This window comes from Salvelinus fontinalis, chromosome 2 (assembly GCF_029448725.1).
Source record: "Salvelinus fontinalis isolate EN_2023a chromosome 2, ASM2944872v1, whole genome shotgun sequence".
Classification (NCBI taxonomy): domain Eukaryota; kingdom Metazoa; phylum Chordata; class Actinopteri; order Salmoniformes; family Salmonidae; genus Salvelinus; species Salvelinus fontinalis.
The window spans coordinates 96,198,359-96,211,393 of NC_074666.1; the positions used below are offsets into that span (position 1 = coordinate 96,198,359).

Sequence of the window (13,035 nt, forward strand, 5' to 3'; positions counted from 1 at the left end):
CTGTGAGTAAATAAAATGACATTTAAGAACTAATCATCAGGAAGAAATATTCAGTTTAGAGACAAATATGTATTATAATATGTATTTAATGTTATATTGAAAAACATATTGAATAAATGCATTGATTTTCACATTAGTATAACATTATGACCATACAATTCTAGGAGACGGAAGATGAATCTATATGTTGTTTGAGAGAATTAACTAAATGCGTCTTCCATTGTCCTTCTACACTACTGGTGTTAAATTAACAGTGTGTTTGTGAAATCATGATGATCTCTTTGTCAGGCTGTCAGGCTGTCTAGTCACAGAGGAAGGCTGTGCTTCTCTGGTCTCAGCTCTGAGGTCAAACCCCTCACACCTGAGAGAGCTGGACCTGAGTAACAATGACCTGAAGGATTCAGGAGTGAAGCTGCTCTCTGCTGGACTGGGGAATCCCCACTGTAAACTGGAGACTCTGAGGTCAGTATTCCTGTAGTTGGTCAACAAGTGATAACTGTTCACCAGATCCACATGTGTTTACCAGACACACATAGTCCACACCATATGTGTTGGGACAGTGAAGCTTACAGTTTTAAATTTGGTGCTATGCTCCACCATTTTGGATTTGAGATATGTTTCATATTAGGTGACAGTACAGAATGAGGTCAGTATTATCATGAAAGCACTTTATGTATGTTGTTCTCTCAATTGTAGAAGTCTTAATTATTTGGACAAATTTACTTATATTGTACTAAAGTAGTCATAAGTTTAGTATTTGGTCCCATATTCCATGCCTGCAGTGATTGGATCAACCTTGTGATTCTACTAACTAACTAACTTGTTACTTGTCAAACTTGTTGAATTCATTTGCAGTTTGTCTTGGTTGTGTTTTGGATGTTGTTTTTCCTAATAGAAACTGAATGGTGAATAATGTCCTGTCATTTTGGAGTCACTTCACTTGTATTGTCAGTAAGAATAGAAGATGTTTCTGAACACTTCTACATTCATGTGGATGCTACCATGATTATGAATAATCAAAAGTTTTGTTGTAGTCTCTGTTATTGGTAATGGTGAGAGGTTAGCATGTTTTGTTGTAACCTCTGTTATTGGTAAGGGTGAGAGGTTAGCATGTTTTGTTGTAGCATCTGTTATTGGTAATGGTGAGAGCTTAGCATGTTTTGTTGTAGTCTCTGTTATTGGTAATGGTGAGAGGTTAGCATGTTTTGTTGTAGTCTCTGTTATTGGTAATGGTGAGAGGTTAGCATGTTTTGTTGTAGTCTCTGTTATTGGTAATGGTGAGAGGTTAGCATGTTTTGTTGTAGTCTCTGTTATTGGTAATGGTGAGAGGTTAGTATGTTTTGTTGTAGCCTCTGTTATTGGTAATGGTGAGAGATTAGCATGTTTTGTTGTAGCCTCGTATTGGTAATGGTGAGAGGTTAGCATGTTTTGTTGTAGCCTCTGTTATTGGTAATGGTAAGAGGTTAGCATGTTTTGTTGTAGCCTCTGTTATTGGTAATGGTGAGAGGTTAACATGTTTTGTTGTAGCCTCTGTTATTGGTAATGGTGAGAGGTTAGCATGTTCTGTTGTATCCTCTGTTATTGGTAATGGTGAGAGGTTAGCATGTTTTGTTGTAGCCTCTGTTATTGGTAATGGTGAGAGGTTAGTATGTTTTGTTGTTGCCTCTGTTATTGGTAATGGTGAGAGGTTAGCATGTTTTGTTGTAGCCTCTGTTATTGGTAGTGGTGAGAGGTTAGCATGTTTTGTTGTATCCTCTGTTATTGGTAATGGTGAGAGGTTAGCATGTAGTGTTGTAGCCTCTGTTATTGTTAATGGTGACAGGTTAGCATGTTTTGTTGTAGCGTCTGTTATTTGTAATGGTGAGAGGTTAGCATGTTTTGTTGTATCCTCTGTTATTGGTAATGGTGAGAGGTTAGCATGTTTTGTTGTAGTCTCTGTTATTGGTAATGGTGAGAGGTTAGCATGTTTTGTTGTAGCTCTGTTATTGGTAATGGTGAGAAGTTAGCATGTTTTGTTGTAGCCTCTGTTATTGGTAATGGTGAGAGGTTAGCATGTTTTGTTGTAGCCTCTGTCATTGGTAATGGTGAGAGGTTAGCATGTTTTGTTGTAGTCTCTGTTATTGGTAATGGTGAGAGGTTAGTATGTTTTGTTGTAGCCTCTGTTATTGGTAATGGTGAGAGGTTAGCATGTTTTGTGGTAGTGTCTGTTATTGGTAATGGTGAGAGGTCAGCATGTTTTGTTGTAGCCTCTGTTATTGGTAATGGTGAGAGGTTAGCATGTTTTGTTGTAGCCTCTGTTATTGGTAATGGTGAGAGGTTTGCATGTTTTGTTGTAGCCTCTGTTATTGGTAATGGTGAGAGGTTAGTATGTTTTGTTGTAGTCGCTGTAATTGGTAATGGTGAGAGGTTAGCATGTTTTGTTGTAGTCGCTGTTATTGGTAATGGTGAGAGGTTAGCATGTTTTGTTGTAGCCTCTGTTATTGGTAATGGTGAGAGGTTAGCATGTTTTGTTGAAGCCTCTGTTATTGGTAATGGTGAGAGGTTAGCATGTTTTGTTGTCGTCTCCGTTATTGGTAATGGTGAGAGGTTAGCACGTTTTGTTGTAGCCTCTGTTATTGGTAATGGTGAGAGGTTAGCATGTTTTGTTGTAGCCTCTGTTATTGGTAATGGTGAGAGGTTAGCATGTTTTGTTGTAGCCTCTGTTATTGGTAATGGTGAGAGGTTAGCATGTTTTGTTGTAGCCTCTGTTATTGGTAATGGTGAGAGGTTAGCATGTTTTGTTGTAGTCTCTGTAACTCTCTCACTCATTATTATTCATGATTCATGATTCATTTGTATTAATCAAGGCATCATCAGGATTAATTTAGTAGTGTTTAGAAACATGTTATCGACTCACTTAGACAGAAAATTACTCCACCATTTTAATATTGGGCGAAACATAACCCAAAACACAACCAAAACAAGTTTGAGTCACAGGCTTGATGTAGTCACTGCATTCAAGGAATATGGGACCAAATACTAAACTTTTGACTACTTTAATACAGTGAGTGAATTGGTCAGAATACTTATGACTTCTTCAAATAGGGGGACTAGATACATAAAGTGCTTTCATTTATAAATGGTGAAACAGATATATATTAAAATACCCTCAAATAAAAGGTGACATTATATACTATCACCTCATACGAAACATTTGATCTGAAATCCAAAATGTTGGAGTATAGAGCCACATTTAAAATGTTACCTTCACTGTCAAAATAGATACGGTGTAGACTGTAAACTCAATACAATCTAAATCTGATACCTCACTGTCTGTCTTTTGACCGATACTGCTTTTTAAACTGGTCTGGTCAGTCTACTCAAATATTTGTACTATACATTTTTCTATCTACAAGTAATTTTATGATCATTTATAATAATGATACATTAATTTATAAATAGATATGGCAGGTTTCAGGACACTGATGTATCTGAAAATGTTGAAAAAATAATACTGCCACTATTTTCACCACCAAAGAATATCAGAGTGATTTTAATACGATTTGTCTCTTTGCAGGCTGTCACGCTGTCTAGTCACAGAGGAAGGCTGTGCTTCTCTGGTCTTAGCTCTGAGGTCAAACCCCTCACACCTGAGAGAGCTGGATCTGAGCTACAATCACCCAGGAGTCTCAGGAGTCAGACTGCTCTCTGCTAGACTGGAGGATCCACACTGCAGACTGGAGAAACTCAAGTATGTAGAGGGTTTATGTCAATGTTCATATCAGACAAGTTTGACTTATCAGGCTAGTTAAGACAAACATTCTTACCACCACTTGGACAAAGTTATATGCTGACTGTGTGTGTCCAGTGTGTGTGTGTGTGTTGTGTGTGTGAGTTCCCGTGTATCACTCAATGACTGTCTGTTCTTCTGCTTACCTCTACAGTGTGGAACATGGTGGAGAGTACACAATGAAACCTGGGCTGAGAAAATGTGAGTGTTGACTGCTGTGAAGAATATGACTAAGAATAAGTCTTAATTCAAGTTAAGTCAAAGTCAAAGACCACCATCATTACTTACTTGGTCATATTAAATATCAGCTGTAGTTCTACAGAAGCAGAAATCAGGGACACCAAAGTTTACAAAGAGTTGCTTTGACAATGGTGTGTGTGTGTGTGTGGTAATTAATGGGAATAAGTGTGTTTTATATTACCATACAGTGTAACATATGATCATTCAATAAGTCTCAAGTTACCTTAACTTCTCCTTTTGATACCTAGAAACATCTACATTAAATGAATTAGTGAAAAGTGAGTTAACATTCTAATATGAATGATGATGATTTCTAATATTGTGTCTGGTTTCATCCATCAGATGTCTGTGATATCACACTGGACCTAAACACAGTAAACAGACTCCTCTCTCTGTCTGAGGAGAACAGAAAGGTGACATGTAGGAGAGAGAAGCAGCCGTATCCTGATCACCCAGAGAGATTTGAGGGCTGGCAGCAGGTGCTGTGTAGAGAGGGTCTGACTGGGCGCTGTTACTGGGAGACAGAGTGGAGTGGGAGATGGGCTGTTATAGGAGTGACATATAAAGGAATCAGCAGGAGAGGAGGGGGTGATGACTGTTGTCTTGGAGACAATGACAAGTCCTGGTGTCTGTTCTGCTCTGACAACAGTTACTCTGCCTGTCACAATAATAATCACACTACTATAGACGTCCCCTCCTCCAGCTCCCACAGAGTAGGAGTGTATCTGGACTGGCCAGCCGGCACTCTGTCCTTCTATAGAGCCTCCTCTGACACATTGACCCACCTGTACACATTCACCTCCACATTCACTGAGCCCCTCTATCCAGGGTTTTGGGTTGATGATGTTGACTCCTCAGTGTCACTGAAATAAAAACCTGACAGACACACACACACACACTGGACAAACACACTGGACAGAAACACACTGACTCACACACATAGCATACTGGAAACACACACACTGACACACACACATACACACAGGACACATACACACACTGGACACAAACACACACACACATGCTGGACTCACACACACACTGTACTCACACACACACATGCTGGACTCACACTGTTATGGGATTTTTATGAATAATGACTGAATTATGTATACATGTAACTTAGAATTATAACTAAACAGAATACTACTATGTTACTGTATGGATGTATGAATCTTATTATAATCATAATACTGAATATAATGTGTGTAATATTAATCAAGAATTGGAACAAGGAATGTCTGTTTCTTGTTAGAAAGAATGGAGTTATCATCAGCCAGGCTGGAATGCTGTGTTCCTTACAGGACATTCTGTCTCTACCCAGCGAGGGGAGATACCTTGGGCTGGTCATAGATTGTTTAACAGGTGGCAGACAATGTGAGGAGGCTGTGAACTGTATTGCCATTGTATCCGAGAGGAGGAAGGACATTTTAAAACCTATGACGTCATTTTTATTATATAACCTGATGTAAATTGTACTATGATCAGTACTCTCGAGAATAAACGCTATTGATTGATTGATTTTGAGACTGGTTTCTGTACATTTTATGCTAAAAAGTATCTTACAAATTCTTATGAATGGGCAGAGTATTTAAATTGAACATATAGGAATTAAATTCCTTTAACACATACACACACAATGGACTCACACACACTGACAAACACACACACTGACACACACACTGGACTTATACACACTTGTCTCACACACACTGGACACACTGGACACACACACACACACACACACACACTGGACTCATACACACTTGTCTCACACACACTGGACACATTGGACACACACACACACACACACACACACACACACACACACTGACACACATACACACTGGACACACACCTGACTCAAACACACTGGGGACACACACACACTGACAAACACACACACACACACACAGGACACACATACACACTGGACACAAACCTGACTCATACACACTGGACACACACAGACACACACAGAACACACACACACACAAACTGGACACACAGACACACACTGACACACAAACAGGACACACACACTGACACACACACACACATACTGGACTCACACACACACACACACACACACACACACTGGACTCACACTGACACACACTGGACACACACACACATTAGGACACACACACTGGACTCATACACACTGACACACACTGGACACACACACACACACACACACACACACACACACACACACACACACACACACACACACACACACACACACACACACACACACACACACACACACACACACACATACATACAGGTTTATATCACCTACTGGGGACACCTGTTCTCACACCACATTCTGGGGACTTTCCTGACAACACGACGAAAACATAAAAAAATCAAAAACAATATATATAATGAATACAGTGAATGTTGCCGGGCCTCTTTAGCATCAGATGCATCTCAACCTACAAGGTGTGAAAACATGCTTGATAAATAAATGCTTTATAAATAGTGCATAAACTATTGTAAATTATTAACAGCATAAAGAAATATTAATGGGAATATATCAGTAAAATTAACAATAGTTATTTGTTTAAAGTCAAGGATATGTTTTGTATAATTCTACAGTCCTAGAAAACACAAAGACCTACAGCCTATTTCTGTTTCCCTGACAATAAAACTCTACAGTGGAATCCATTTGATCAACTTTATTTATAGGTTCCATTAGTAATAGAGTTACAGTTATTAATAATAACACTATAACCAGCCAGGTGATTAGTAATAGAGTTATAGTCATTAATAATACTGGTACTCTGGCTCAGCAGATACACATGGTTCAGTATCAGGGTCTTGTTGGACTCCAGCCACTCTGGTACTGTTTTGTTTGATAGGTACACTATGTTTGACTGGAGAGGATACCCTTTCCGCGACATGTTTGGGTACAGAATTGTGACAGTCCTCCTTGTCATCATCGCTAGTGTGAACAGAGTCACTGGAGGAACTTGTGTTGCTTTCATCTCCGCTATCATCTGTACCAGGTTCTGTAGGTACTTTAACCCTGATTCCACTGCTGGAGTCATCGCTATCATCTCCGTTATCATCTCCGCTATCATCTGTACCAGGTTCTGTAGGTACTTTAGCCCCGATTCCACTGCTGGAGTCATCGCTTTCATCTCCGCTATCATCTGTACCGGGTTCTGTAGGTACTTTAGCCCCGATTCCACTGCTGGAGTCATCGCTTTCATCTCCGCTATCATCTGTACCAGGTTCTGTAGGTACTTTAGCCCCGATTCCACTGCTGGAGTCATCGCTTTCATCTCCACTATCATCTCCACTATCATCTGTACCAGGTTCTGTAGGTACTTTAGCCCTGATTCCACTGCTGGAGTCATCGCTTTCATCTCCACTATCATCTCCACTATCATCTGTACCGGGTTCTGTAGGTACTTTAGCCCCGATTCCACTGCTGGAGTCATCGCTATCATCTCCGCTATCATCTGTACCAGGTTCTGTAGGTACTTTAGCCCCGATTCCACTGCTGGAGTCATCGCTATCATCTCCGCTATCATCTGTACCGGGTTCTGTAGGTACTTTAGCCCTGATTCCACTGCTGGAGTCATCGCTTTCATCTCCGCTATCATCTGTACCAGGTTCTGTAGGTACTTTAGCCCTGATTCCACTGCTGGAGTCATCGCTATCATCTCTGCTATCATCTGTACCAGGTTCTGTAGGTACTTTAACCCTGATTCCACTGCTGGAGTCATCGCTTTCATCTCCGCTATCATCTCCGCTATCATCTGTACCAGGTTCTGTAGGTACTTTAGCCCTGATTCCACTGCTGGAGTCATCGCTTTCATCTCCGCTATCATCTCCGCTATCATCTGTACCAGGTTCTGTAGGTACTTTAGCCCCGATTCCACTGCTGGAGTCATCGCTTTCATCTCCGCTATCATCTGTACCAGGTTCTGTAGGTACTTTAACCCTGATTCCACTGCTGGAGTCATCGCTTTCATCTCCGCTATCATCTCCGCTATCATCTGCACCGGGTTCTATAGGTACGTCAGCCTCCTCATTGGTATCCGTCACATGGTTTTGAACCTCAGATGTGATATTGTCTACATTGTCACTGTTGTGCTGTCTCTTGCTGAACATCCAGGTCCTCTTTCTGTAACTCCCCTTAAGGCTGGACTGAGAACCAGGTTGATTGTAGGACATGTTGACCGATCTCTTCTTAATATTGTCCACAGTCACAGGTTTCTGATGTGGGCCAGTGGACTGTCTATGTGATCTAGGCATGCTGCGGCTTTGTGAAGCAAACCTGTTTTCATATCTGATTATGAATGAGGAGCAATCCTCTGGAGTTGACACCCTGCCAAGAGGTATGTATATTTCCATGTATAGATATATCTGTCTATGTCTATGTTATACTACAATGACGAGCCCTGATCATGTAGCTGAACTGACAGTGTTGTCTTTCCACACAGTGTTCAACCATCTCGTCACAGAGAAGGACACCATGTCCTTCAAGTACTGGGTAAACGAAGCAATGCCAGAAGAGGTGGCCTGCAGATATGTCTGCATCCCTCATATACCTGGTTTCTGGGATCAGGTTGTGGTGGGAACCCGTCCCCTTCCCAGAACGGAGAAGCTGATCGGACCCGATGACTCCTTGCCAAGATTGTTCAATGTGTCACTAGGGTCCTACAAGTTTCATTGGTGCTGTTTTGTTCTGAAGAAACAGATTATTTTAACTATGTGGTGCACTTCAATGCCCAGCAGAGGGCAGCCTAAGGTATTCACACTGGTTGACAGCACACTGAAGAACCATACCTCAAGCATAGAGTTTAGACGAATGGTATTCTATCTTTGTAGGTTGTTTACAGCTCAGTATGTGTCACCACAAGACAGGCGGCTTAACCTTGTGTTAGATTGTAAACCTAGTGAAGGTCCTACTTTGGTCCATGTCATAGCTTTGTTGGCCACCAGGATTGGGATGGAAACAGTAACACCTCACATGGCCCAGCAACGGGCCTAAGATGATAGCAATTACTGTTTCAATGGTAGGAATGCCAACAGCATGTTCACATTCCCCTCAGACGGTAATTTGGGAGGTAATTACATCGATATTGTTGAGGAGTTTAGCTCCTACCACAACAGTGGCGATGATGTTATTGGTCTCACTCACATGTCCACAACCACAGAGTGTTACAGCTTCCTTTAAAGTAGAGCAATGATGTTTGTATAGTGTTATCTCAGCCTACAAGAGTCTCCATGTGGGACCGTGTGGTGACATGATGCCTAAAGGTTATTTTAGGTCTTGTTTGACAATGGGCCCTGACTGATAAAAATTAATATGGTGATGTTCTCAATGTCACATGTTTACGATTTTATACCTTACTTTAATTGACCATATTACACCTGGGTAATGTGTATACCCTTTTGTATCAGCCAACCTTATATATCTATTGCCTTGAAATAAAATATGTCTTGCATATACATATATCTTGGTTGTGTTTATTTGAAAGATGACAGCGACACCCCATTTTGAAAGACAATTGATGTGACAGTAATTGAGAATGAACTGCCTATGATCGGGTGCACATCTATGTGGATTACTCAGTAGACACTGGTTCTGTGTTGCATTCCCAGCCTTAGTTCTACACGGCCAGGGTCCGTTATCACCGCCAGAGGAATCAGAAGCTAGTTCATTCAGCACAGGGATCTATCTGTGTACTGTCTATTTAGAACTTACAAAGGAAGGTGCTACTCGCCTCCCTGTGTCAGTGATCCTGCTGGTGTTTCCATGTGATAGGGTAGTGGGGTATATGGTATCACTGTCGTCGTCGCTGTCCTCATCGTCGCTGTCGTCCTGGTAGTAGTGGTAATAGCCACCACCTCGGTTTAGGTTGCTCAGGGTTGTTAGCCTGTCTCAGCCTGTTGCTACACAGACAACATAAGGCTCTGAACAGCATCCAGCTGGAGGCTCGGCTCATAAGCTGTGCACTTTGTAAGTATACGGGAAAGCACGTTGGTATGGTGAACCAGACATCAAACGCTTGATAGTCCAGACACCTTGGGCTATCCGATAGGACCGTGCAGGGAGATGAGGAGAGCTACTAGGAGCGGGTCCAGAGAGCATCTTTTCCCTTGAGAGAAGGAGCTTGCCCAAGCCGCTCTGGAAGACAGAGGGAGCTCCTACGTATTAGACATCTTCAGAAAACGTGAGTCATCGTGAAAGGGTTCAGTGTGACAATGTCGACTACGAGCGTTACGGGTTGATCCCTATCCATCGGGACGTCAACTCCTAGGCTTACGTAAGTAAGGGTTTGGAAGTAAGCATTTCAAGGTAATGCCTACACCTGTTGTGTTTGATGCAGTTGACAAATACAATTTGATTTAATTTCATTTTAACTATGCGTTTAATACACTTTATGTTGGTGTTTCTTTTATTTTGGCAGATACAGTACATGTACTGTATGTCTTTTTGATAGTTATTTTTGTAGAAACTATTGATCCTCTTTGGCTAAATTATGCTCTGTTGTATTTTAAACATTGAGAGCGGGCTCCTGTGGTTGGATTAAAAAAATAATAATAATTGTAAAAAGTATTTATTTTGTATTTGTTTTGCCCCTTGGGTCCCCTACGGGCTTGGTCCCAGCTCCTGAATCACACATTTTACTAGTCACATTTATTTATTATGCAGTTTATATATTTTTATTAATCAATTAATTAAACAAGTGGCCCTCCTACCTCCTCTCCTCCCCATCTGACAAATAACAAAGTGTCCGCAGCAGCAGGCCTCTACACTCATTGAGAGTGGGCTCCTGAATCCCCCTGTGGTTGGCGGTTGCAGTAAAACATAAATATATACTACATACTGTATATTTTTTGTATTTCTCCGGGGCCCAGGGGCAATAGCCCAGGTAAGCCAGCCCTTCCTATGTCAGAAAATAGCCAAGGCCTATTCACCTTATTCCTATGTGTTTCTGGATCAATCAATACAATTTCTGAATCCTTAAAATGTACATGTTGGTGTCTTGAAGTTTCCTATGACCTATAGGCCTAGGGAAATGCATTCATTTTGCAATGTATTAGCCTATTTCTTAGGTCTATAGAATATTTACTACACAAGTGAAATATCAACATCAGTCATGTCGATTGTATAGGATTCCAGCGCCTTGACAGATGCACACACACCACTGTGGTGACACGTCCCCTATATGACTATCTCTGTCCCCACGTTGTGATTGCCCTCCCCCACTCCACTTTACCGCGCAGAGCCAGAGAGGGAAAATCACTTTCATCTGGAGAAGCTCGTCCGGTAACACGGGGCGGCCCATCTGCAGCTCCCCGCTGTTCCTAAAAGAAAGGTGAGCAATATCATATTTTCAACAATTGAAATGATATGGAAAGTTATTTTCATGCTGTAGTACAATTCCACCACCATAAATCGTTGTATTGGTTTATGAACTATGTTAGCCTAGTTAGCTTGTTTGTTGCTAGTGCTAATGTTCGCTCACTATCTAGCTAAGGCACTAGTGAGCCAATTTTGTTGACATTTGGGCGGGTAGCTTGATTAGTTAACATAACTGTTGATAAAGAGACTGATATTTTATGGCTATTTCAGTCAGTTCTATCAGTGTGGTTATAAGTAACATGCATAGACAGCTAAATGGGACACGTGATCCCCATAGATGAACTTGAGACGGTAGCAGTTTGATAACATTAGATGGTGTTAGTTTAGCAGCTAAAGTTGGCTGGCTGGAAACCAGGGGTTGTGCACCCCACCTTGCATCTCATAGCAGAGTGGAAGAGGGAAAGTCACAGATGGAATGTTTTACTGCTTCTAACGTGCTTGTTTTGTAGTCATCTAACAAACATACATTATGTCTCTTATAAATTGTAGGTTAAGCCATGAATGTTGATTGTCTGACAGGCTTGGTATAGTTAAGCAGTAAAGCACAAGGAAAGGTTGAGGACTGTTCTTACGTAAGAGGCAACGCGGAGTGCCTGCCTGGTTACAGCCCTTAGCCTTGGTATATTGGCCATATACCACAAACCCCCGAGGTGCCTTATTTCTTAAATATACCACAGTTTCAGCCAATCAACATCCAGGACCCAAACTACCCAGTTTATAATGTCTGCTTTATTCCACAGATTAAGGATTTGAGTTGGCCTGACGGAGAGATCTTCCAGGCGACTCCGGCCCATGGAGGATGCAGAGCATCACATCAGATCAAACATTGATAAACCAGTACTTTACCAGCGTTTTATCAATATCTTTAAAGGTAAGGTGAAGATTGAATATATTTCTGACAGTCCTAAATATGACAGTTATGAATTAGATGAATCAGATGTACATTTTAGAGGTTAGTGGGAAACAGTGAATTGGGATATATGGGCACAGTCACCCAGGAAAAAAGGTTTAAAGGAATAGCCATGTCTTTGTATTATGGTCATAGGATTCTTAAAGGTCCACTACAGTCACACGATGCTCCATCTGAAATCTCCTTCCACCTGAAAAGGCCCACCTTGAAAACCAATCATTGGTTTAGAAGACAGAGTGACAACTGAATCTAGCCTCTTGAAAGACAGAGCAGCGCACCCCCCTCCCTAAACCCCCTGCTGCACACCTGAACCTCATTTTGATTGGCAGTGATATGTGTGAGATCACTTTTAGACAGTGTGAGGTCATTTTATGAGAACAGTTGTTTTTGGAGAAGCTTGGCAAGTTGAATGGGGTGATCATGTGACCGGAGTGGACCTCCAGACAGTGATTATTCTCTGTAATAATTGACAAGCACAATGCAATATCTCCTAATGTTTGTATTTTGTGTCTGCTAAGGACGGGGAGTTTTTGCCACTGAATTCATATCCAAAGGAGACTTTGTTGTGGAGTACCGAGGTGAACTGCTTACACAACAGGAGGGCGAGGTCCGAGCTGATCAGTACAATGATTCTGCAAAGGTGTTTCTTTTCCATTTCCAATGGAAAGGAAGAACGTGGTGGTAAGTAGGATTGATGAGAACAAAATAAACATATTACTGCCT

At 41.4% G+C, this 13,035-nt stretch overlaps 1 protein-coding gene and 1 long non-coding RNA gene across 2 annotated transcripts; both read left to right on the forward strand.

Annotated features, from left to right (window-relative positions):
* The first annotated feature begins 280 nt into the window (after positions 1-280).
* Positions 281-4,899, forward strand: LOC129832475 (stonustoxin subunit beta-like). The gene is made up of 4 exons (XM_055896578.1): positions 281-462; positions 3,557-3,730; positions 3,924-3,970; positions 4,352-4,899. The coding sequence occupies exons 3-4, from the start codon at positions 3,949-3,951 to the stop codon at positions 4,879-4,881; spliced, it is 552 nt and encodes a 183-aa protein (XP_055752553.1). The 5' UTR covers positions 281-462; positions 3,557-3,730; positions 3,924-3,948; the 3' UTR covers positions 4,882-4,899.
* A 5,253-nt stretch (positions 4,900-10,152) lies between these two features.
* LOC129832481 (uncharacterized) lies at positions 10,153-12,993 on the forward strand. Its single transcript, XR_008755950.1, has 4 exons — positions 10,153-10,299; positions 11,264-11,355; positions 12,143-12,273; positions 12,831-12,993. It is a non-coding gene; the product is annotated as an uncharacterized LOC129832481 (long non-coding RNA).
* Positions 12,994-13,035: the final 42 nt, after the last annotated feature.